Source organism: Actinia tenebrosa, unplaced genomic scaffold, assembly GCF_029948245.1.
Source record: "Actinia tenebrosa isolate PJP-AT-01 unplaced genomic scaffold, QUT_ActTen_1.0 PGA_scaffold6__47_contigs__length_16458017, whole genome shotgun sequence".
NCBI classification, from domain to species: Eukaryota; Metazoa; Cnidaria; class Anthozoa; order Actiniaria; family Actiniidae; genus Actinia; species Actinia tenebrosa.
The window spans coordinates 11,542,397-11,569,047 of record NW_028292583.1 but is presented as its reverse complement, the minus strand read 5'-3'; the positions used below and the strand labels follow the sequence as shown (position 1 = coordinate 11,569,047).

Sequence of the window (26,651 nt, the reverse complement as noted above, 5' to 3'; positions counted from 1 at the left end):
TATCTTTTGAAAAGGTGTGAAAATGGTCCAAAATCGATCAAAACCATGGGCTATAGTCCATGCTATTAGCTCAAAAATGGCCAAAAATGACCTATTTTGCCATTCTTCATAAATAATGCATATATTTTGAAAAGGTGTGAAAATGATCCAAATTCGGTCAAAACCATGGGCTATAGTCCATGCTTTTAGCTCAAAAATGGCCAAAAATGACCTATTTTGCAATCTTCATAAATTATGCATATATTTTGAACAGGTGTGAAAATGAACCAAAATCGATCAAAAGTTTAGGCTATAGTCCATGCTTTTTGCCTGAAAATGGCCAAGAAAGACCTATTTTGCATCCTTCATATATAAATGTCGCATCTTTTTTTAAAAGGTGTGAAAATGTTCGAAAATGGATCAAACCCATTGGCTATAGTCCATATAGACCCATATGGGCGATAGTAATTTCTGTTTGCCTGAAAATGATGAGATATATGCTGTCTTGATAGTGAATAAATATTTTCATTGCTCAATTTAGTTTGCGAAGTTGATGAAGTAAACGGTGATTTGTTTGCTTATTTTAATTTGTTTTTTCTTGAAAGATCTTTTAATTGGAATTGGTTCATGCACATGCTATTGTCTTTCTTTCTTTCTATTATTTATTTTCATTCTTGCTTTCCTGATCTTTTGTTTTTTTATTCTCTCATTTTTTTACTCAGCTATTTTACGTTTCCAGTTCTATCCCTTTTTCCGCTTTCCTCGTCGTCTTTTCTTTTTGCAGCAAGGGTGGATCTTGAGCAGGAAAAAAAACGATGCTTTTTTATATTGTTTTCCGTTGTGTTGACAGAAGAAACTAAATTAACCTCTCCCCCCTTAAACTCAATTAGACTTCCCTAAAATTTTGGCTGGATCCGCCCTTGTGCAGATCTTGTGTGTTGTAATTTCAGAAAGAAATATAATAACAAAATGAATTTCATGCACTTCTGTTAAATGGTGGAAAGAATAAAATAAACCCGAACACCGAAGATCTTTCGTTGTTTATACAGAGTCATTCTTTCATTTTATATATCCAATACTGTTCTCTTTTTTTCTCGTGCCGTTTCCTCGTTCCTCGGCTGTAACATCTGCCGCAGTAAAACCTGTTTTGTCAACTTACTCTTCCTGAGTTCTTCTCTCAGCAAATTGAAATTATCATTAGCAGCGATGAAAGACTTTTCCTGTTTTCTCTGTCGTTCTCTCGTCGTTAGAAGGCTGGTGTTTAGCGACAGCTGTTCGGACCTCGCCGAATCGATACCTCTTCGGAAGGAGTTAAGTCTTGTGTTGGTCGAGTGGTACCGAATCATCTGTTCCTTGTATTCCTGTTCAGCCTTGGAGATTTCTTTTCTAAGGTGTGTGCAACGGTGCACTGAGTCTTCGAGGTCATCTTCTAATAGCTTTGTCATTTCCTTTTCATCGGAATACTTCGTGTTCATCTCGGCCTTGACAAGCTGTGCTCTGATATTCTGGATATCTCTCTGTTCTGTCTTCATCTCTTCTTGTAGCATGGTGATATGGTCCCGTAGTGTACACAAATCTTTTGCCAATCTAGAACGTTCAAGGGAAGCGGTCCTCACATTTTCCCTAAAGTTATCTATTCTGTGGTGAACGTCTTCAAATCTCCCGCTAATGGCCCCAGTCTCTCTTTCTGGTTTTTTTATCCCGGTTGACGAGTCCCCCAGCACAGTCTCGGTGTTTTCCATTTCTCCTTGTAATGCGTCTAATTTAACTTGGCACGTTGCGTACTCGAACTTCCTCCTCTGTGCTCGTTCAAATGCAAGATTGTTTTCCTGTTTCTTCTCAGGTATCCATTTGGAGTGGATGTACTTTAGTTCCCTGGGGTACCCCCACGGGCCTATTTTTGACCGCCACTGTTTTGCCAAGCACAGAGCTTCGAATGCCTTCAGCATCAAATCAGGAACAAGCCTCAGAATGAGGTTGAACTGGGAGTCACGTGGTTTAGTAATGGTTTCCGTGTAATAAAGGGCATCGGCGCTTTGGGGACTGAACAAGCGGTGGTTGATAGGGCCTGGGGTCAAGAGACCCTCCCAGCGCCAGACTACACTTGCCAATGCCTTTGGTAAATGTCTTTTAGGATCATCGTTGAAGAACTCAAACAAAGGGAGAAATATTTTGGTCCTAAACTGTTCTAGTAACTCCTTTGATTCTTTGAACGCCAAAAGAAAGCGAAGAAGCATGTCTACTTGTTGATCAGAATCAGGATCAACGGATAACGAATCTTTCTTGTCTTTTCGTTTCTGTTTCTTTTGCTGCCAGTCGACAAGCTCCTCAATCTGTTCTACCGATACAAAATCAGTGGCTCTGCCTCCCCCTGCTGTCCTTCGGTTCCACGATTTGTACGTGCTTCTTGCCTGCTTGAGCCTGCGATACAAGTCCAGCAGAAAAGTGTTCTTGTCAGCTAACATGATATCGAGGTTCTCTTCAAAGCGCGCCAATTCTTGATCGAGTCTCGCTTCGCGAGAGGCTTGAGAAACCAATCTTAGATCATCAATCTAAAACACAGTGTATCATTCATTCAATAAAAGATAAAATCCCTTTGACCTGGATCACACGTCTGAGTGTTTTTAAGTATTAAGATACTCAGTTTTGATTGGCTGATGATGCAGAATTTATTTTCTTAATTGGTCTGATGATACACAAGCTGAAGTACACAGGATTTCAAATAGCTTATTTTTGATGGGGAATAATTCCTCGCACACTCCATCACAAATCAATATTATTTTTAACTCGCAAAATTATGAACAAATTTCACCTGTGTTGCCAAGATTTTCGAAAAAATAAAACTTTGGAGATACTTGAAATTAAAGATTCATTTTACATGCTCTAGAACGATTAACAACACAAGTGTGGTGTCTCTTTATTCGACAAAAAAAAAAAGTTTTCATATCATACGCACTTAAATGGTTTTCCATTTCCTTGGTAGCACTGAAAAGGTTCCCTAATTTTTTTTCGATAAATCACTTAATTTTGTTCTTAATTTCAATGAAAATGATTTCGTTTTCGAGAATTTGAGGTGTCTAGATGTTAATTATTTTACTAAAAATAGAGAAAAAAAAGGAAAAACAAAAAAGGAAAAAGTCTTCATGAATACCATCCGATCGGCTAATGGCTTCCCGCAAAGATACATTTGTATGCAGACCTTATAATTCTTTGAAATGTTTGTCGTTTGTTTGTTTGCAACATATCTATTCTAGAACATATCTACGAGATTCTAAGTGTGAACTATTCAGTAAACCAATCAAAGCCGAGCTGAATTGAATACCTTTGACTACACACACTTAATGTTTATTAAACATTAAAGAATTCAGTACTTTGAGTTCATTTATTTAATTTGAAAATGAAACTACAGTTTTTCTGACTGTTTTCTTTTGATTTTCTTTGCATTGCATTTAGTACTATTGCCTACAGAAGATGAGAAACGCTGAATAAAAGAGTAGACTATAAATTGTACGTACTTTACCTAAAAAAATATTGATAACAGATCGATTTATACTTACCGTTGTTTTTGATCGGTCAAGAAGAAACATGGTTCTAGTAATACCAAATAAATCTCTCAGGAGTAACGATAATTTAAATCACATAAAAAGTTGTTACAGAAAACGATTCGAAGAGGGTGATATATGGACTACATATGCTCACTCCACGAGAAATCAACTTTAGGAACTTCGCAAGAACTCAGTTCAAAGAGCGACAGCATAAATCCTTTGATTAACTGTTCCCTCTGCCAATATCAACCTCCAACGAAGAATTCGCTCATTTAGTACTCAATGTTTAGCGTTGTTTGCGACCTATTACGTATCCTAGAGATTTAAGTTATATAGGGTTTTCAAACTAGCACCAATCATAATATGAACGAAAATAGGGTGAGATGATAAATGATAAATAATATATAAGTGAAATGCAAGAAGAATGACAATAGAAAACAAAAGGTTTGTGTATATAATTGTCGAGAGTTTTTCGTATTTGTCTGGGAGCGTTTTGCGGTGGAAGTAATTGGAAAAAAACGGAGTTGTTTTTTGATAGCATCTTCGTAATTAATACCCCGCATCTCTTAGCAGCTACAGGAAAGAAAAAAAAATTCAAAATTTTGAACAATTAAAGTCTTGCGATTGAGCCTATAGCTCTTAGGTACTCGTTTATCAAGAATGAATACAAGATAAAGAATGAAGATTGTTGAAGGTTGTTGACGAAAAGGAATCGATGAATAATAAAGGACCCAATATTGAACCCTGGGGTAGATAGTGAAAATATTAGTGTATTAATTCAACTTCATAGGCTTTTGAAAGTTCTATTTATAGGTTTTATTTAATAAAATTAAAAAAGAGAACGAAGAAGAAATAAAAATGGACTGTAAGCAATTTAACTGTAAAAAAATATTAAAAGTATCGAATCTTGAAAATCGTGAAAATATTGGTGTATTAATTGAACTTCATAGGTTGTTGAAAATTCTATTTATAGATTTTATTTAATAAAATTAAAAAAGAGAACGAAAAAATAAAAATGGACTGTAAACAAAACTGTAAAAATATATTAAGAGTATCGAATCTTGAGATAGAGAAAAGTTGTTGTAAAAATGTCTGTTAAAATAACACGAAATTTTGTATTCAAAAATATATTTTATTTAGCTTTATACAAAGTTTAAATTTTAGATTGAAAAAAAAAAGATTGCATATGTTACGATAATTATGCTATTTTACGTTTAATATTTTTTAAAGATTAGTTTTTCTAATCTTGTATTATTCTTTCAAAAATATCTTAAAATATAATGAGCTTTAAACAGGTACTTTTAAATAGCAAAACTGAGAAATGATTACCGTAGTTCGAAAGAGCATGTTAAGATTAGAGAAACGGCGAATTTTGAAGAGAATAAGTTCAAAACTCACGAAGATATGATTTTTGAAAAGGGTGTATGTCGAAAGAAAACTTTTGCTGGTATTTAGGCATCTCTTGCCTACCAACGAATGTTTTCATACAAAATTTCGATCTTTGAAAACAAACTTCACTACTTTACTAAATCAAACATGCTTTTTCTAGCTATGGTAATGGCTTTCTGTCCTAAAAATTTTGGAGATCTTTAAAATAACAAGAGAAAAGCTCATTGAGAACATTTTCCAAAATTTGATTTAACAATTTCGTTTCCAAGGCAACCTTACGGTATGACGTCTTTGGAGAAAACTTTCAATTAACCGTTGTTTATGACAACCGAGAAAGACGTTGGCATATTGTTCACATGAAAAGTATAAAAAGTATCACGATTGTGCTTGAGAAAAGTTCTGAGTTCTAACGTGCGTTCTGATTGGTCGAAATGCCACTTTAGAGGAGAGTTTCTAAAATGCTTACGTCATTTCTCTTTCTTTCATTCGAAAAATAGAACAGTTAGTTAGTTTGTTCGTTAGGTGTTTAAAAAAGCGATAAGCAATAGTCTTCTGTTTTAGCTCACTTTGCTTCATAGTTTCCTACGCTTCTCTCGGTGTTCTCTCAACATCACACGTAGATTAGAGTATGTATCCTTTAGAAAATCTTAATTTTAACGCGCACATTCTAAAAGGGTACTGTTGCTAAGCTACCGTCTACTTCCCTGCTTGTCTGGAGTAAAGCTACGTCCTCGATGTGTTTTAAGTTGTACGGACCACCATCAATAAACTGGCTTTCATTCGGGAGATGCGCAGCTGTGGAGCAAATAAAAGCGGTTTTAAAATAACACCTACAAATATCTATTGATAGGCTTCAAAACGATTACCAGAGAAAAGGAAGAAAGGAAAGCGGTTATATAGCGGACACCTTCGGAACCTTGCATGCTGTCCGCTTAGCTCAGGTCAAACGTCGAACTTTCCATGAGCCGAACCTAATTAAAACAATGAATGCGGTCTTCTTTGATGTCATTAGGTTCGACTCATGTGAAATTCGACGTTGATATGAGCCTTAGTAAAGGGTGTCCGCTAAATAGTTTTTTTATTGGCAATATAAAAAATATAATACCCGTGCAGCTGTTCGTTTAATAAAAAGTGAGATATCAACGTCACTGTATCCTTTTACAGATTCAAAATGGACTCGGTCATACTAACCTATTTTCTACCTGGTTTGAACACGACAACCCTTTTTGTCGGAAGCAGGGGTACAAGTCCAAATCAAAGAGAATTGTTAAAGAGTAAGACAAGAATTTTTTCTGATTGAACCTCACCTTTTTCTCGAAGAGTTGACATTAAGGTTGACAAGGGACGAAAGCAGGGTTCTTCGTCAGAAAAGGATTCTAAAGAGACAAGTGGGCTAAGAATGTTAGTGGACAAAGTTCGATCAGGTCAAAATGAATATTCATAAGATATACAATTGGGTTAAATGTGGTTAAATAAAATATTTAAGCAAAGTTAGACTTGAACTAAGTTGCCTGTTATCGCAAGTATCTGTCATCAAAAGGCTATAGCTTCGCGGCCATCTGATAAGCAAATTAATGTCTCACGCAATGAGATGAATGATGAACAGATGGTATCTGGGGACGAAGCTTGCATCGGGTGCTATCCAATTTCGCTAACGCCACGTGCTATCCGATTTCGCTAACGCTATGCGCTATCTCATATCGCTAACGCTAGCTTACGCAGTTTGTACGCTACACCAACGCTATTTGTTTTCCCACCCACCCTCCACTAAGGTAAGTATAGGTAAGTATTCCACTGCCAAGTCAGTGTGACGGTGCTAGGTGGGAGGTGACAGGGTTGCCATAGTTACCGCTGACCTCCGCCGAGTTCCCGAGGCTCCTCCCACCCAAGCACCAACGCCAAGCTCATCTACGTGTGATGAGTTTAATGGGCTAATTAAGATGGTCTCAGATGGTCTCAGATGGTCTCAGATGGTCTCAGAAGGTCTCAGAAGGTCTCAGATGGTCTCAGAAGGTCTCAGATGGTCTCAGAAGGTCTCAGATGGCCTTAAATGGTCTAAGATGATCTAATTAAGATGGTCTAATTAAGATGGCCTCAGAAGGTCTCAGATGGTCTCAGAAGGTCTCAGATGCCCTCAAATCGCCTCAAATGGTCTTATTAAGATGGTCTAAGATGGTCTAAGATGGTCTCAGATGGTCTATGATGGTCTGATATCATCTAAGTCTCTTGTCGTAAATAATTATTATATGCATGATTACCAATAGATTAAAATCATTTTGGGAACGATTGTCCCAATTGTTGGGAAGGAATGGGTGTAGATAGTTAATGAGTAGTTAGATAGCAGAATCCAAAGTATTGGTTCGGTGGATTGATATTGAGGAAAAAACAGAAAATCGTGTAGGGAGCGAGGGAGACGAGCAATATTGACATCTTTACCTGATTCTTTGAATGAGCCATGCAATCCTCCCTCCTTGCCTGGAGAAAATCCACAGTCTAAAGACTCCTTGTCGCCTAAACATTCTAAACGTCAGTCATCACACAATATTTACATTTTTTTCAGAAAGAACTTAGCCAAATTGTGATTTATTGCTGTGTAGCGGTAGGGCACTCGACTTTCCCCTGTGGATTCAGTATTGCATGTGAGTCGAGTTCGCTCTCCTTTGAATCGAGAGTATTTTTACGGCGTTACTCCATCCGCAATACCTAACCAGCTAAATTCCAATTCTAATCTATGAGTTAGGCGTGCCTTTACCTCGACCAGCACAGGGGATGTTTTAGGGTTGTAACGATAACATTTGTAGGGTTTTTCCAGTTATCATGTACATGAGTTACAAACACATACCAAGTAAGTCCGTGGAGAGAAGTTCATCAGCTATCTGTTGCGACAGGTACCTAAGCACAACGTTATTACCATTAGAGACATAAATAAACAAATCTACAATATTAAAGGTTTAGTTTGCTCAGAAACTTACAAGGCGTATTACTTATTATGCATTACTGTCTTCATTATCAGTAATGCTCTACGTATCTTTGTCGTAAAGAATCTTATACTCTAGGTTATGACAGTGGTCTGAAATGGAGGGGGGGGGGGGGGGTGGGGAGGGAGAATCGGAGCAATTGCGTAAGCACTGGCGCTTTACAAAATGTATTTTAAAAAATCAATATCAAAGTTTTCGCGAAGGACGAAGCTGACTGTGCATTCAAATCCAAGAAAGAACCAAAACTACCAAAGTCAACCAACTCACCGGGTGCTTAATGGATGATCCCATCGCTGTATTGCTTGTTTCACTTTTTCCTAAATGTAACGCAGTAAATTAATAAAATGTAAACTGATGAGATATCAGAAAGATTAATAAAAAATGGGTTCGCAATTAAGGGATTTCCAAGTCTGGGGGAGGCAACTTTCAAGGGAAAAAATATATTGATTTTGATCAGTCAATATGACTGCCGCGTGAGATAGATAAATCGTATCTAAAACGACTCTCCCTTTCCTTAATCAAAGGTTTGGTTTGGTTTGGTTCTTTATAGGACTACGACAAATCTGTGTTAGAAGTGTGTAGAGCAAAAACTTACATGTTTTAAACGTGATAGAATCTGAAAAACGAAATCAGAGTCCCCACTTTCTCCATCCCAATCTAAAAGATAGGAAATTAAAGATAATTTTATAAACTAAGTGTAGAATGAGTTTAATATCAAAACTGGCAAAAACCTAATGGTATTAACAATAGTAGGAATTCTTGGGGGGTGGGGGTGGGGGAACGTCTACCTAGCCCCACCATCATGCAACGTTCAGGAACTAAATACTAAGTGGAAACATACGCACCATCAACAAGTCGAGATATGAACTGGTCTGTTAGTTGTAGAACATTGTTGTCCACATATTGCATAAACATTCTACAAGAGAAAAAGGTTTTAATAATCCAATATCTTAACATCTTGTCAATAGATTCGTTGACTATTCCCTATTCTCGCGCGGCGGCCTCACTAGTACCCATGTATGAGAAGTCACTGGTTAGCACTTCTTATATTTCATTACTGTCTTGCTGCACTCCCCCCCCCCCCCCCCCTGACCTGTGGTTTCTCTCCTTGGTTTTCTTTATCAAACAACTTTACCCATAAAAGAAAGACAAACGCACGAAAGAAACATATACATTTTTTGCCAACTTTGTTTTACTTTGCTCCCTGGCAAGATAGCCGCCGTATCGTCAAAGTAGTCCATTTTCAAGCAAGAGTACAGTGCATAGAATACTATTCCCTTAACCACATCATGACACCATTGCTACCAGAATCCTCTTCGTAGCTCCCTTTGTTGGCTTAATTTTGATTAAAACACCATTACCTTGCGACGCTCAAAAGATTTAAATGAAAAAGTGAATTGAATAAGAAACCGAAACTTGAAGAGGATTCTGGTATACTGAATTGGGTATCGAGGCTTTGCACCAGCACGTGATGGTAGCCATGACAGGAGGCAGGGATAATTGAATGTGGTAGAACTGATTTGGTTTAAATGTGAAAGAATTCAGTTGCCAAGGGGGGAAAAGACTCTAACGTCCTGTCTGTCTCCTGTCATGGCTGCCATCACGTGATGGTGCAAAGCTTCTATATACACAGATGGGGAACGTAAGTAAGTGGTTATTGTACCTCTGATTAAGACATCGACAGGCCAAAGTAGTAAAGAACGTTTGAAAGCCTGCAAAGAAGAAGAAAGAAATGAAAAATCACGAAGAATTACGAGAAATGATCGACAGTTCCTGTGAGCAAATAAAAGGGTCCTTCATTTTTGCTGGGGTAAATGAAAAGAATAAAAAGGTAAAACTTGGAAATACCTGGAGGGAAGGGGAACTTGATGTCTGTCACGCTAGTGTAGTATCTCTCGACCATTTGGAAAAGTGCTATCTCACGTATTGTACCACGAACAAAACTGGAAAAGAATAACATTGTGAATACAAGTAAATAAACGTTTTGTACGAGATAAAGGGTAATTATTATTGTTGTTAATAACAATGGTAATGACTAGAGATGATGACAACGATGACTGATGATGATGATGATGACCGGTAACTGATGGTGGTGATGATGATGATGACTGATGATGATGACAACGATGACTGATGATGATTATGATGATGACCGGTAACTGATGATGGTGATGATGACGATGATGATGATGACTGATGATGATGATGGTGACGATGATGATGGTGGTGGTGATGATGGATGATGATGACGATGATGATGACCGGTAATTGATGATGGTGATGATGATGATGATTGTGACGATGATGATGGTGGTGGTGATGTTATGATGATGATGACGACGACGATGATAATGATGACGATTATGGTAATGATGATGATATGGTGATGATGATGATGACTGATGATGATGATGGTGACGATGCTGATGATGTTGATGATGCCGTGACTGATGATGGTGATGATGATGATGAAGACTGATGATGGAGATGATGATGATAATGATGAAGATGACCAAGACGACGGACGATGACTGAAATGAACTATTGATAGAAATTTCTCATACAACACACCTAAACACGACCCAATAATTGAGCCCATACTCACAGTAATGTTATAGTGGGATTAGTATCAGAACTAAAGCCAAGTCCAGATCTGAACAGACGTAGGAGGGCATCAGACTGAGCTGCTTGGTTCTTCACGTACTCTACTGCAATATTATGTGTCTTGGTTCTAGTTTCACGAGGTAAATGAGCTTGAAAATGAGCCGCCAACCTGTCGATAACCTAAAGCACGAACAGGCTGTAGTTTAATAGAGTACACAGGTCTTGACTTTAAATTTCATCTTTTTATTTAATTTATACCCTGAATCAAACACCCTCTGAGCTGATCTAAGTCAGGCATGTCTAAAAACATATCAATCCTGATACAACCTCAAAAGACATCAGTGGTAGAGAGGTAAACTAGGGAGGGGAGGGTAGGTAGTTAATGTCACACATACCATGTTCTGTTTCTTTATTTCAGAGATGCTTCTATCATCTTCATAGTATTCAAGGAAATCACCACTTTCTGGGGGGAAAAGTAAGTTAATTTACTCGGTAGAACTCATGATACCAGAGAGAAAGAAGCCAAAAATAAGGCTACTATTCGCGAGCAATTCAAATGCAACTTACTTGTGCTTGTCTGGGATGTTACTGATTCCATACTTGGATACTTCCTGGCAGGCAAAAACAACGAAATAGATACACTGTATTTAAAAATGTCTAATGAGAGAAACAAACATCAAGATTGATGTTAAGGTAGCACGGGACAGGCAAGTATATCTCACTTATTCTTCACGCAAGACTCATTTCATGAGCCAAGCGCTGAATCCAAGAGTCTGGTTTCCCCCTGCGTAAATTTAAATCAAATGCGTAATTTTGTCATGGTCCAAATAGCCACTGTGCAGTTGCTTTAAGACTTGTGAAGAACTACTCCATAAATAGCACGGCACAGTTCAAATATAAAAATAAAATCGAGTAGTGCATTTTGGGGCTGTTTTAGGGGACAAATTGGCCGCCATCTCGGAAATATAGAAACCCTAAAATAGACCTAATCGGCTAACGTGTTGCTATAAACGTTTCCACCCAATTCAAACCACATGGGAATAAGTTTCATTGTTCGTTATATTTTGGTTTCAGAGTTGAATTCGTAGAGACAAACGCTTCTATTCCCAGAAGGTTTGAATTGGGTGGTAACGTACATAGCAACACGTTAGCCGATTAGGTCTATAGCCCCAACCTCAGAATGGCTGATTGCTTTGTCAAATAGTGTGTACTAACTTGGAGGAGAATCTTCTCAACAATGTCTTGACGCTGCTTGCTTGCGGTTGAGAAAGCTGCTGTTGTTGACTTGTCTGACAAAGTAAAAACATGTTCCACTTAACACCCCTTTGCGGACAACATTAGTGCACACATATTTAGGGTTTTTCTTCTTGTCCACTACAAAATGATTTATTACAAATTTCATCGATAGAGATTGTTTTGAAATCGTTTTTATTTTTCTTTGTATATTAAGATAACTTTAGGACCATACTTCCAGGCATCGAGTGCTGAACCGTCGTATGGCAGCGCGAAGCATTTACGGCTACGCCGGAGATTTCGGCCCCGACACCGCTATCCCGAGGACTAACAGACTGATCAGGAAGCTCGGCCGAAGCCTAAGGGAGAGGTTAGTCGGCCCCTAGACCGTAGATGATTAACCCCTTGCTTTGACCAGCACGCCCAATATAGCGATTGTGTCGCTTATGCGTAGATATCTAAGGTTATTCCTTTCCATGTGGGACGTGTTTTCGAAAATTAACCGCGGCATATATTTGTCCGAAAACTTTAATAAAAAAGTCAACAACAAAATGGTTTCATTTTATCTTCTTGTCCTTTACAACATCCAACGAAAGACAGCTGACAGAATAAACGCTTTGAGCATGCGCCATGAATAAATCTCGTTTCTACTTTAATCTACTTTCGTTTTCGCGCATGCTCAATTCGTCCTCTTATGACTTTTCACAAGACAGCATAAATATTAATATTTATATTTAATATCTATATTTATATTTAATATTATTAATTTCTATGCTCTCTTGGTTTGAACATTGTTAATTTACCTCAGTTTCTTCATCACTCTCTTCATCACAACACATCCCTAAGCTTTTTAGTGAAAATCTATGAGATGAAATCATAAGGTTTAACGTCAATAAAGCACGATAGTACACTGTTATATAGTACTACTGTACTGTAGTGCAGTGAGGTTTGGTGTCGTACTGGATTGTGTCGTGTGGCTTTGGTTTAGTCTGGTTTAGTTGGAAACAACAGTCTGATAGACCAGCTTAAAATACCTCAAGTTCTGCTGTTTGGCGTATTCCTTATTTTCCTTGACTGCTGACCAGAAACCATCCAAAGGTTTTTTCTTGTCGTTCTTTCAAAACATAATAGCAATCAACACAGTAAACTTCATAAAAATAGATATTATCAAGAGAGAATAGATAAGAGAGGGAAACTTCTTAATAACGTTTAGTTTTTTTTAGCGATCAAAACAATAAACGGAAAGAGCACGCGGGCGTAATTTGATGACGCACGGGAGTAGGACAATGCGAAATTCAAACTGCATCCGGTTACTAAAAATAGCCCAACCGGGAATTTACATGGCGCAAGCGATATTGAGAAGTTTCCCTCTTTTATTGATGCTCTCTTGATATTATTTAAACACGAATTTCAAAATGTGAAAGACCCGGCCACCTAAAACCATGCATAAATACCTTGAATTCTACACAAGTATCTCGGCACAAGGTGCAGTCGATTCGAGCTATACGTCTTTTGTCCAAACTCTAAAAAAAAAAAAAAAAAAAATAGATAAATAGATAAAGAAAGAAAGAAAGAAAGAAAAAAAAAACAAAAGAAAATCTAATCTTGGTCTGACTGATTGATCAACCGATTAATCGATCCATCAGTCAATTAGTCGTTGAAGCATCAGATAGTACGACAATCATAACTAACATAACTAAGACAGGGGAAAAAAGGAGGAAACGCAAGAAAAGATAAATGAATGAAATGTGAATGTCACCTCCTCTAGATGTCCTCTGAATGTATCCACACATGTGAAAGGCACAAGTCTGTGTACATCTCTGTCTAAAACCTTTTTCATCAGAGCATAAGTAGAACCTAAAAAATGGGAACCAAGAGTTATCATGGTACTGCCGTGCTGTGACGATGGCGTATCCAAGCATTCTGATTGGATAAACAAAGGTCTTGCAAAGTATTTCGTACCGTGACCGTAACGGTATCTCATTAGAACTGCCGTTTCACAGTCATACGAAATCTACTCTAGAGTAGCACGTGTTAGAGACGGTCATGATGCTGTGGAATAAAGCACGTGCCGGCACACGCCCTTATGAGTATGCCGTTTCACAGTCATACGAAATCTACTCTAGCGTAGCACGTTTTAGAGACGTCCACGATGCTGTGGAATAAAGCACGTGTAGGGACACGCCCTTATGAGTATTTGAGAGTATTGGACTTACCCATAAGATATTCCTTGAGTACATCCGTACATTCTGGACTCGCAGGACTGGCAACAAAGATGTTCAAAGCACGTGTAGGGACACGCCCTTGTGCGTATTTGAGAGAATTGGACTTACCCATAAGATATTCCTTGAGTAGATCCGTACATTCTGGACTCGAAGGATCGTAACAAAGATGTTCAATCATCTGAAATATCCGATAAGAAAAATAAGAACTTTCAAAACTAACGATATTTGATAAACACTAAAAATTTTTTTTTTGGTAAATTACCACCAACATGGCCGCGGTAATGTCACGTGCAAACGAAGAATAGAAACGTAATGAATGTGTGAGTCAACAGCAGTAAGACTAAAGTGAACAAGAAGAAGTTGAGCGGTGTTGTAACGAATTTTGAAATCAACTCTCTTGCCTTCTTTAGAAGCGCAGCATCTTTTATATGAACCAACACAAGATGAAGTAACGACAACCTTGTGGTTGGTAAATGAGTTCTGAAAACAAAACCAAACAAAAGAGGACAAAATCATTAAAACAGCTGACTTCAACGTTTGAAGATAGATCGATAGACCAACACTTTGCTACGATAATATTTAATGTACTGCTGTCCAAAAACCACGCTTCAGACAAATCGAGCAAATTTTGTATGAAAGATTGTGAAACGGCAAGGCACGCAATATGGTCACGGTACTGAAATGAAATATTTGCAGCGCGCGAAATAACTGCCCAGCCAATGAAATTGTTTAGACACGGTACCGTCACGGTCACGGCACGTCACGCCACGGCACATCCGTAACGCGAGTTTTTCGCAGGCATACGAAATTTGCTCACATGAAGACAGCATCAAGAGGCATCATGACTCAATAAGCCTCTTATAAGAGACTCTACTTACTTTGAAAATATTTCTACTAGACGATCTTTGCAAAAGTTAAGTTCAAACCCATCACCACTTCTGCTATCCAGGATATCTGGCTCTAAAAATTAAAAATCTATCATTAGAAAAGTTAAAACAGATAATGCAAACTACAGTAGATACTCCATACGGCTTTTTTCTGTCCCTCCCTTCATACCCCGGGGGTGGGGGGACTCCAGAAAAAAAGTTCTTGGGTTGGAATTATACAATACAATACAATACAATACAATACAATACAATACAATTTTATTTGGCACCTTATACTAATAGTACATGAGTGTTTGATTCCAAATATATTATAGGTATATATATATATACTATGTATTAGGTAATTTTCTTAATTCATTTTCACGTATCAGCATACATTGATGAATGTATGCTGATATGGCTCTTTGTAGAGACGCTGATTTTGAATCGATTAAGAACATAAAACGACTGTCAGCGCTCATATTGTTGAAATTAATGCTGGTGTTTTTTTCTATGAACTCTCTTAAGTCGTTTCTATGAGAGTCATATAGTGGACACCAAACTAGAAAGTGTTTTTCGTTTTCTACTCCCGACTTACACACTGGGCAAATCCTTTCATCGTAAATGAGATAAGGCCTCTTATACCTCCCCGTTTCTACTTCAAGCTTATGGTTACTAATTCTTAATTTTGTAAGCGCCACTCTGTGCTTAATATTGGTGACTTGACTTAAATATTCTTCAAAGTTATAATCCGTTTTGAACTGACGAAAGACTCTGAGTTTATTTTTATGTCTGTCGTCTTTTCTTTCATCATTGTGGAGATTACTCCATAAAATTTGCCTCTCAATGTCATATATTCTTTGGGTTATTATTTTTCCATATTCATACCATCTTGGAGAAAGTTCCTTTTGTTTCATCCAAATTATCCCCAATCCGAGTTGTTCTAAAGTAGTTTTAATTTTTATGCTCCAAAAGGCTTTTTTAGTTTCATTTTTAATATCTTGGTAGACTTCGGCTGAAAGTTTTTTTGGGTGTAGTTCCGACTTTATAATTTTATGCCAGAATTTAAAGCTTCTACTGCATGCTTTGCATTTTAGCGGAAACCTTCCTAACTCAGCTCTGCATGCAAGGTTACTAGCATTCTTTGTCACCTTGAGGAGCATTTTGCAAAATTTCAAATGAATAAGTTCCATGGGCTCTTGGTCTTTGGTGCTTAATGTTTCGATACCCCATATCTCACTTGCGTATAGAAGTATTGGTGTAACAAGCGAGTCAAACAGTTTTATAGTTAATTTGATATTGGATGTGAAAAATTCACCCATTTGTTTTTTCATCTGAAATAGTGCCTTTAATGCAGCTTTTTTTAATTCTTGTTTTGCAAACGTAAAGTTTCCAAAGGTTGTAAAATTTAATCCTAAATATTTATATGATTTAACGTTTTCTAGTTTAGATTTGTTCAAATAGAATTGGAAGTTATTCATTGTCTTCCCTGTATTATTGAAAACCATCACTTTTGTCTTTGTTATATTAACTGTTAAGCCTGATTGTTCACAAAATGCCTCTAGCTTGTCGAGATATTTCTGAAGCCCTTTAGCAGATTTAGAGAACAGAACCAGGTCATCTGCATATAAAAGAGTACTAATCGGTTTGCCATTCAACATTACATCATTGTTGTTACACGAATTTAATGAGTCAGGCAGATCGTGAAGATATAAATTAAATAACGTAGGGCTCAGCATACAGCCTTGTTTAACACCCATATAACAGGAAAATGTCGGAGAAATGTGTCCATTTACTTTGATTGCTGATTGATCAGTGGAGTACATCGATTGTATCACTCTTAGAAAATTTCCACTTATACCAACATTTTCAAGTTTTGCCATTAATTTTTTCCTTGGGATGCAGTCAAACGCTTTTTGAAAATCTACAAAGCAGGAAAAAAGGAAATTATTTTTCTTCCGTGGCTTACTTTTAACATATTTATCGATTACGGATTTCAGAATAAAAATACTATCTGTTGTTCCGTGCTTTTTTCTAAACCCACCCTGTTCCTGTTTAATTATATTATTCGTAGTTAGGTAATCATAGAGCCGTTTGTTAAGTATTGCCGTAAAAACTTTGCCAACTGCAGAAAGGAGTGTTATTCCACGGTAATTTTCAGCTTTCGTTGGATCGTCCTTTTTATGCAATGGAACAATATATCCTAGATTCCATGAAGAGGGAAACTTTCCGTTGTCTAGGATTTTATTGAAAATTACCGTTAGGTGTCCTTTTAGTGCTTCCTTTCCCGTTATCAATAGCTCATTTGGAATATTATCAGGGCCGGGAGCTTTATGTTTCTTTAGGTTACTTAGAACTTCATATACTTCTTGATCTGTAATGGAAAAATCTAATTCCCCTTGACTTTGCGACTGTTCTAAGGTCTCCGTAGTATTTACTGCAGATGTCTGGGAGCTATTAAGCGTCTTGAAGTGATTAAATAAGTCCTTTTCGTTTGCTCGACAGGAGTTTGCATTTTTTGCTTTAAAAAGTTAAAAAACATTAAAAGTTTAAAACATTAAAAAGTTGTTTCAAAGACTTCCAGGTGGATTTCGAATCTTTGAGGTCAAGGTTCATTAATTTTGAATTGAAATATTTGTTTTTCTTACGTCTACACATGCTTCGAAAGGACCTTTTATGGGTATGTAGATTCCTACGAAGTTGTTCATTATTTGGATTCCTACAAATTTGTTTTCCAAGAGATCGAAGATTTTTCTTTTCGTTTTCACATTCTGAATCAAACCACTTTTGTGAATCTGTATTTTCTTTAAATGCTTTAGTTTGTTTAGTTAGGGAACAAAGACCTGCTTCTGTTCCTATGCTTGTTAGGGTTTCAGTAAATGCCTTAACCATTGAGTCTACATTATCTGCGTTTTCTATTGATTCGCGTAGCGTTGCTTGCATTTCTGTAGTGCTTAAAATGTTTTGTAATTTATCGATATTTCCAGTATGCCACTTTAAGCTAGAAATTGTCGAAAATTCCCTATTTTCTTCTCTTTCTTTGTTTCCACTGTTTTTGGGGTAAAGTTGGATTTCTATTCCATAAGAAATATGACAATGATCGGATAGATCTGGCATTAGTGGATTAACCTTCAAAAATTATTAAATTATTGAAAATCAGTATTTTCTGGTATCTCTTAGGGTGTCGGAAAAGGAGAGAAGCGCGCATCGATGTGGCTTATCCTAGGCGCTTTTTATATAAAATTTAATATTACTTCTTGTGGTATCTCTTAGGGGTTAAAAATCATTCAGCCACGCCCTTTTTTAAAGACTTCCGGTATCTTTTAGGGGTCTTTTTGAAAATTTCCGACGAGCATCCCCGGTACTTTTTTCCCGGAGTCTCCCCCCCCTCTCCGGGCTCTATACTTGCTCGGTATATCTTTTATTAACTAGGCTAACCTCAAAGAGAGCGTGACCGTACTTCCTTAAAACGAGCATTTGTATTGAAATATCAGAAATGAAAAGAGCACCTCAATGTAAGTAAGCAGGTGGAGGTTCAGTTCATAATGTTGACTGTAGGAGATAATGTTCTAAATTTCTCACCAGAAACTACAAACGTGTTTTGCTGCTTGTGTAAGTAGAGTAGGAGTGGAGGTTGATCCTCTGGCCCTTGAACTGAAAACTTGGGAATCTCATCACCTAATGAGAGAAAGTTATATTTTTAAATCGAGTCCCAAGTCCCAGTCACCCTGAGTGCTGCACTGATTGAATTTTCAAATACGCTTCCATCTTAGCATTGAAATTATCTGCCCCTCTCCCCTGAATTTGTAAATATAATAAATAGATCTTATAAGACATCTTAGGGTGGAATACGATTGGTTTTTTGCTACGAGTCTTCTTTATTTTGGCAATCCTGATAGGGCGAGAAGAAATGTCACTCGTATTCCAGATATTTAAAATGTCTAATAAGTTATTTATTATCCAACTAAGCGAATACTTTTTCCCAAAAAAGAAGGCTTCAAAACGATTTTTTAAAAACTAGTTTTCAAAACCGGTATTTTACTGTACAAAATAACCTAGAGTGCGAATATCGCAGGCTCCAGGCTTTGTCCTGCATTATTTGTACTCTAATTTGAATAGTTGGATAAATATGAAGGTAATTATTGTATACCTTGTAGTATGATGTGATGGCATGGTTCATGTTCTGCATTACCATTCAGCAGATGCAAGGCGTATCCAGGCAACAACACCAACAAATAATTATCTACAGAAATAGTTATTCAAATGTAAACACTTGTAGCGTCTACTTTATGTGAATATCTTGGGCAATAGAGTGGTCTTGTATGAGCGGGAACATACATACTGGCTTATATTACCAGGTACATAGGAATGTAACATTTAAATGGCTTCCCATAAGAATGGTTATTGTATGAGTGTGAAACATAACTTACAGCACGTACAGTAAATAGCATGACATGCTGTAACATTAAAAATGGCTTTCCATAGAAATGGTTATTGTATGAGTGTGAAACGTATGGTAGTGACTTGCAGGATGTACATGGTACAAAATGCTGTAATGTTTCCCACTCATATGAAAATTCATAAATTTATGAGTAAGACAGTACAAGTAAAATGACAAACGAGGAAAACGTGTTTCCACTTACGTAAACTAGAGAAAAATAAAACACTCTTTTTCACCAGGTGTTTTGGAACACAATGCAGGACGCAGTGCAAGATACAATCTGCAAAGGAAATAAGATGCATGTAAATGGTCAAATAATGGGACAAATAGTGGAATGAAATGGGATAATCCCTCTGACTTCACAGAAGTTTTAAGCCTCCACCAATCAAAATAAGTAGAAATGTAAAGCATTGTAGGAACAATAATTATTTTTTAGGTACTGCCCTTCCCCCTTCCCCTCCCCCTCCCCCAAACAGCCCCACCCCGTTTGTGAGTGGGGGAAGAAACTAATGAAAATGTTCCTGATTTAGCATTATCTTTTTGATGATAATAGGCATTGTTGAATACAGTTTGTTAAAAATCTGGATGGATATTGTTTTAGAAAGAACATACCATGATGAAGGAAGTACACAGAGTATTCCAGAGATGCCATGAAGGATTGTTCTGTTGGTGGTGTTTCACTACTCAGTCGTTTCTGAAGAGGTAACTAAACAATGCAGAGAGTCTAAAGCATTTTAAGCCTTCAGAGGATAATGATAATGAAGATACTAACTTGAAAAAAAATATCGAGAAAATATAAAAATGGAAGAAATGAAAAAAAGTAGAATGGGAAGGCAGTAGTCTGAAAGACCATGAAGGAAGGAAGCATGGAAGAAAGAAAGGAAGGAGGGAAGGATTGATGGAAGATGGTTAGCAAGGGAGGATGAAAAGGAAAGAAAGACACACCACGAAAAAAAAAACACTGCAAACATTTAAAAGTATTATAGTCTCTTACTGTTGAGCACTTACTTGCTCACTATGAAAGCCTTCTTCTTCTTCTTCATCCTCAATTTTATGCTGTAAACAAATGTAAAGGGAACCTACCAGAAATGTATACAACAAGATTAGACAATTCTTGTGCCTTCCATGGATGTCATGATTGAAATCCTTAAGATGAAAGAAAAATGTCTTACCTCCAGCTGTTGTCACCACTTGCATGTTGAACTGTTTCTCTGTTTGAGTAAGAACAATAAGACAATGAGTTGAGATGACAAATCTAGTAGGTACTGGAAGCCTGGTGCAATAAGCATACATCTCTGGACTGAGCCACCACTATGGTTGGTCCAGTTTCAACCGGACCAACTTTTAGTGGGGAAAATATAAGAAAAATTTTAAAAAATGTAAGAAAAACTGAAAAACCCTCAAAAACCTGACCAATCAGAAACTTGTGGCTACGGCCTGTACTGTATCTACAGCATGAATTATATCAAGTATCAATTGCTAGCCCCCTCCCCTCCCAAAACAAGATGCTGTTTAATGTAGGTTACCCTACAGCATTTCCTCTGGTTCCCTAATACTTGTTGGAGGTACTGTACCCCTGGCCTTATACCTTGGTGGAGAGATTGAAGCATATATTGTAAGAGAGTGAGCTGGAACCTGAAAGCTCTAAAGTCTGATATATGATTCTTTTCTATTTCCTTGAAACAAAGTTTATTACTTTGAGTAATGAGGTTATTTTCCATTAATTTATCATTGACAAATGATTGTTGAGGACACTGTGACACTTTCTCATGCCTAATTAAGAAAACAGGAATCTTAAACAAACTTCTCATTACCATGTACTAACCTGATATGGTCTGCATCAGGGGTAAATTGAAATACTGTGCAGAGCTGAAAATGTTAATAGGAATCAATAGGAAAGTGATAATAATCAATTTCTGAAGCTACTGGTTTGTGAGGACCATAAACAGGATGCATTCTGGTCTAGCTTTTGTACATGCAACACAAAATAAGGCATGATTAATGATAAATGTTTGTACCCAAGGTAGACCACAATGCATTATGTTTGCAATCTGAGAAAAAGGCATATGAAGTTAATGGAAATAATTTCTAAATTAAATTCAACATGTTGTCAAGGCTTGGGGTCACCCATGCTCTCAACTAGACCTGCGGTTGCGCTGCTTGGGAAGAAAGGCTTAAACACTGTAATCCACACTTGATTCTTAATTGCCATAATGTTGCATCACAGGAAAGAGTGTGGATTACAGTGTTTAAGCCTTTCTCCCCAAGCGGCGAAACCGCAGGTCTAGTTGAGAGCAAGGGTGACCCCAAGCCGCTACAGTAAAAACTCTTTCCTTCCGTACAGTAAGCGATCTAAAGCCACGAGGCTCAGAGGTCAGAGGTGGCAAGAAGTGGTGCCTGCATTCTGTGAATCTTCTTTCAATGAACAAACCCCAGACAACTTATGCTTAAATTCATGGGTGTCACAAATTCTATGTTAGACAGCCAGTGAAACTAGGAGTAGATGTTTGAAGCCTTTACCTTGAGATAACATGATTGGTGTCAATGTTGAACGGCAGTTGCATGTTTAGCTGAAAACAAAACAAGAACAAGTGTCAAGACTGCTTGACAATAAACAGACTGTCTCAAAAAGAGATGCCTACAAAACGAGAATTATGTGAATTAAGTGTACCTTACCACACAAAATAACTTACCACACAAAATTGAAGCACCTTTTCACTGAATTGATATGCTGAAAACGTCCATTCAAAAGAGCCTTTTTCTTCCTCATCATCTTCCTACAAAGCAAAGCATGTTCTATTATATATAATGACTGGATAGAATCAGCTAATGCCAGTATATATTGATTAAACTGCAAAACTGCTTCAGGCCAGGTAAATTAAGAGATATTAGTACTAATAAAAGAAAATGATGCACTGACTACTAAAATGAACAAAATCTCTCATAGTCAAAGGAATTTTTATATAGTAGTTGTTAGTTGTTCAGATCCAGACTTAAAGTGACTATATCCCTTCTGACAATATTCACAGTATTGATTCTTCATGGGGTAGGATGTTGAATAACCCAAAACAAATTTCATAGTTTGAGTGCAGCTTCTTGAAGGTATAAAGGTGTTTCCATGTCATATGCTAATGCTGTGACGTATGAGGAGGCATTTATGGTCATTTGTTGCTCCTTGTAATTCGAAACAGAGGCTTCTATGTGAAAACTAACTTGCCATAATTATTTACATAAGATCAATGGGGAAAACAATGACATATTTCAAATTTAATAATTTATCTGTGCCAGTAATGTTTTGTATATTAAATGATTACTCCTCATACGTCACAGCATTAGCATATGGCATAGAAAAACCTTTATAACTTAAAGAAGCCGCAGTCAAACTATATTTTTTCCCGGATTATTCCACATCTTACCTCATGTAGAATCAATACTCTGAATATTGTCAGAAGGGTGATAGGCACTTTAAGCACTTAAGGTAGTACATTTTTCTTACAGAGGGTTACCAACTGTACCTTAAATTTCTTGTGTAGGAAGTACAGTCTTTGATTGAGAGTATCCCATTGTGCCCAATAGAATGGGCCACCAACTTGTTCAGTTCTTGGTTGACTACTCATAATCTGAAGAATAAAAACTGGAAATATTAGAGGACAGATTATATGTTATTATAATTAGAAATGATTTATTGAATAAAAGAATTGAGTTAATTACCATTCCTTTGTCCCCTATTCTGGCCATAGGGATATGATAGAGCCCGATTGCTGAAAAGGGAGAGATTTATAATCAGCTAGCAAAATACCCTACTTAGTGGATTGTAGAGAGTTGATGGTGTATGTAGTGATAGATGATAGGGAGGGAAAGAAGGAAAAGAAGGAAGAGGAAGGGAGGAAGGAAACAGAGTGAAGCCATTGAAGGAGTTGGGGAGGGAATTAGGATGAAGGATGAAAGGAGGGAAGGAAGGAAGGAAGGAAGGAAGGAAGGAAGGAAGGAAGGAAGGAAGGAGGGAAGGAACGAAGGAAGAAAGGAAGGAAGAAAGGAAGGAGGGAAGAAGAGAAGAAGGGAAGGAAGGAAGTCATTGTAAGGAAGTCCTCGTAAGGAAGTAGGGAAGGAAGGAGGGAAGGAAGGAAGGAAGAAAGAAAGGAAGGAAGAAAGGAAGAAAGGAAGGAAGGAAGAAAGGAAGGAAGGAAGGAGGGAAGGAAGGAAGGAAGAAAGGAAGGAAGAAAGGAAGGAGGGAAGAAGAGAAGAAGGGAAAGAAGGAAGTCATTGTAAGGAAGTCCTTGTAAGGAAGTAGGGAAGGAAGGAGGGAAGGAAGGAAGGAAGAAAGAAAGAAAGGAAGAAAGGAAGGAAGGAAGAAAGGAAGGAAGGAAGGAGGGAAGGAAGGGAATCCATTAATAAAGCAAGGGAAGGAAGAAAAAGGAAGGGATGAAATTTGGAAGGGAAGGGAAGTATGAAAGGAAAGAAAGCAAGAAAAAAAAGACTGAAAAGAGGAAAGGAAAGAAGTTTATATTGCCCAGTGTCCCAAAAATATTCATTAATTTTAAAATTACCTTTTTTGTGATGGAAAAAGAGCATATGTGATTCCTTTTTAGATGTATTTCCATAGCCCAAATAGATGCCATAGAGAAACTATAAAGAATTGTGAAATAATGAGATTTTAACATTAAAAGACCATTCCTCATAAAAGGGACATTTCTGTAAGTGATTGTTTGACTATTTCAATGACCATGCATATCTCCTTTAAAACAAATAACGACAAACTCTCTGTTTTCTTGAACTTGAGTCCATGTTACACTACAATGTACTTGCATCATGATAATATCATATGAATAATTTATGCTGGATATATTGAGCCCCTACAGTTATTTCAGACCTTTTTCCCTAGGCTAACTAGAGATAACAGGACTCCAACATTAATTTAGTATTGAACACATTACATAGACTATCACACTACCTGTACTCGTTGGAATGTATGTCTTTCAACACACAATGAAAATATTCTGTTTTGAGGTCGAATTTCTGTGAGAAATGATTTGTATATTCCTGAAAGAATTTAAAAACAGACTATTAAGATATTAATTAGAAAATCTGTCCAATATTTGATACACTGTAAGTATTTTCAAATCAAGTGCTGGTCTAGTAAAAAATTAGCTAATAGCTACAAAATAATATGAATCGTATTGCTTGTGGATGTTTAGCATAAATGGATAATTAGAAATATTTGAATATTGAAAAATAAAAACAAAAAAAACATGTGTAATAGCAGTGGCAGATCTTATGAGGAGGTCACAGGCCTTATAGCTGGGTAACAAGCACATTTTACCTGGGTGTTCTGTTCCGGGTGGATCTTCAAGTGAGCCATAAAATGGTTCAGTAGTAGTGAAAGCTGAAACAAAATAATATGTAGCATGTTAAAAACTGGATTTGCCAAGTTGAAAACACATGACTGTAGAGAATACTGAATGTAGGATGCTACCACAGGGAGCCCAAGCAATGCATGGTGACAAAAAATGCATACAAAACTCTGCTACGTTCTAATTCACTAAGCTCAAATGAACATAAATTATAGTGTGCTTTAACCTCTCAGTAATTCAGACATCAAACTACAACAGATTTAGGATGGATACTCTTGTAGATAGAAATTAATTGCCTCATGACTTACCCAACAAAGTTTTTTCTTGATTAACTGATGCTCCGATTATTTTGACCTTTTTGTCATGAATAAACAGTACCTGAAATAACAATATGATTTCTTCTCAATAGCAAACAATTATTGAAAACTCATAACGTATCTGAGTGTGGTGCTAAATTTTTAACCCCCCCCGGTGCAAATTTATTTTTACCCCCCTCCCCTGTTTAAATTTTCTTTACTCCCTTCCCCCTCCCCCAAAATAAGTATCACAAATAACGCCATAAACAATTATAAAATAACTGTTATAAATCTTCTGTTCTTATTGGTTGGGAGCACACTAGAAGGGGCCCTCATTTTCAGTTGCGTTATTACCATCTGAAATAGGTTATCGTATTTTATCTATTACATAAAAAACTTGCTGGCTATGCTGTATGGAATTATAAAGCACTAGTAGATTGGCAGAACACTCGAGAATTGTCGAGAAGCACTCCTCTATGCGTCGTGCTTCCCCTAACACTTCTCTCAAGTTTTCCCAACCCCTGCATGCTTTATAACTGCACACAGCATCAGACAATTTTTCTTTTTCTTCAATAACACAATGCAATACCAATCAAACCAAAAATTTCAACCCCTAATTTAAAAATGCAATAAATTTTCAATCCATAATATTCTGTTAGGCTAACCTTTAATTTCTGTTTTGATGCCTCATACTCTGCAACATATGAAACTTTATGCGTACCCTATGCCAAAGCAAAGAAAAAACCTTCAATACCTGTCTTCTAGGAAAAAAGGATTCAGATTCATTCACCCATAAAAGTCAAATGTGCTTACATTAGGGCTTTTATCATCCCATGCTACTAATACAGTGCCATCTTTTTCCTGCCCAACCACATGAGCTTGGATTTGTTCTTTCAAGGTGTCATAATCAGCCTCTGTAAAGATGGCAATGAAATATTTATACAACAGCTGGCCCTTGCAAAATAAGTATAAATATTAGAGTGCAAACCATATTATTTCCAAGAAATAGTACAAAAACTAAGAATAGTACTAAACATATTTAGTTCTTTTGCTGTCAATTGTTTTAAAAGTTGTGCTATTTTGCATTTCACGGACATATGGTTTGCCCTCTATGAAATGGTGATACAAAATTGTTAAGCTGAGGTGTTGATGTATGGAACTATATATGTAGCTGCGGCAACATTTGACAAAAAAATGACATTATTACGGGAAATGACTGGTTCTTTTTGGATAACAAAAGTCTAAGATTAATTCGTCTTCAAGGTGTCTGAAAACATCTTGATTGTCATGTGATTTGACCAACAACAAAAAAATATAGCCATACAGCTTTACCCGAAACGCTGTTGTCTTCATTTCCACGGTAGTGAGATCTGTTTTGAATTATTAAAGGAAATACTTGCTCCTTGAAGCTAAAATCTCTGTTCAATTCAACCATCTTTATCAAGACAGAAACAAAACTGCCGCCATGTTTAGAAGAATTCACTTCCGGATTTGTGCGAATTTTTATGCATTGTGGGTATTCCACAGCTAGCCCAAGTGTGTACTTTCTTCCTGAATGATCACTTCTCTTTACATTTTTTACCAAGAATTTTTTACGGTTTGGAAAATTGAATTGAAGTGAAAAAAAATTTTAAAAAATTAACATTGTGCTTTGTAAATAAGAAAAGGTTTGGTCTGAGATATAGATTTGGGCTACCTGTGGGTGCTGTAAGGTTTGTTGCTTAGCGACGCATTATTTTCATGG

The 26,651-nt window shown here is 37.0% G+C and overlaps 2 protein-coding genes across 4 annotated transcripts; both read right to left on the bottom strand.

Moving 5' to 3' along the window:
* Positions 1-142: 142 nt before the first annotated feature.
* On the bottom strand, positions 143-3,752 carry LOC116302162 (uncharacterized). The gene is made up of 2 exons (XM_031711387.2): positions 3,537-3,752; positions 143-2,531 (listed from the first exon to the last, which is right to left on the bottom strand). The coding sequence occupies exons 1-2, from the start codon at positions 3,564-3,566 to the stop codon at positions 1,044-1,046; spliced, it is 1,518 nt and encodes a 505-aa protein (XP_031567247.2). The 5' UTR covers positions 3,567-3,752; the 3' UTR covers positions 143-1,043.
* An 866-nt stretch (positions 3,753-4,618) lies between these two features.
* On the bottom strand, positions 4,619-26,384 carry LOC116302141 (protein pigeon). Of its 3 annotated transcripts, none has more exons than XM_089038567.1 (38): positions 26,240-26,384; positions 25,721-25,821; positions 25,573-25,629; positions 24,920-24,989; positions 24,581-24,643; positions 24,212-24,300; positions 23,808-23,886; positions 22,972-23,021; positions 22,776-22,880; positions 21,954-22,037; positions 21,781-21,830; positions 21,086-21,129; positions 20,433-20,471; positions 20,269-20,339; positions 19,873-19,966; positions 19,463-19,540; positions 18,970-19,062; positions 18,402-18,497; positions 14,832-14,913; positions 14,355-14,433; positions 13,945-14,131; positions 13,488-13,585; positions 13,183-13,251; positions 12,763-12,842; positions 12,532-12,589; positions 11,711-11,784; positions 11,063-11,106; positions 10,891-10,958; positions 10,497-10,675; positions 9,740-9,834; positions 9,555-9,603; positions 8,737-8,807; positions 8,487-8,548; positions 8,159-8,208; positions 7,756-7,805; positions 7,350-7,433; positions 6,221-6,289; positions 4,619-5,708 (listed from the first exon to the last, which is right to left on the bottom strand). In XM_089038567.1, the coding sequence occupies exons 1-38, from the start codon at positions 26,340-26,342 to the stop codon at positions 5,581-5,583; spliced, it is 3,042 nt and encodes a 1,013-aa protein (XP_088894693.1). In that variant the 5' UTR covers positions 26,343-26,384; the 3' UTR covers positions 4,619-5,580. The 3 variants fall into 3 exon arrangements, with proteins under 3 accessions (XP_088894693.1, XP_088894694.1, XP_031567225.2); XM_089038568.1 differs by having other exon boundaries at positions 4,620-5,708; positions 7,350-7,424; XM_031711365.2 differs by having other exon boundaries at positions 4,620-5,708; positions 14,062-14,131.
* Between the last annotated feature and the right edge of the window lie 267 nt (positions 26,385-26,651).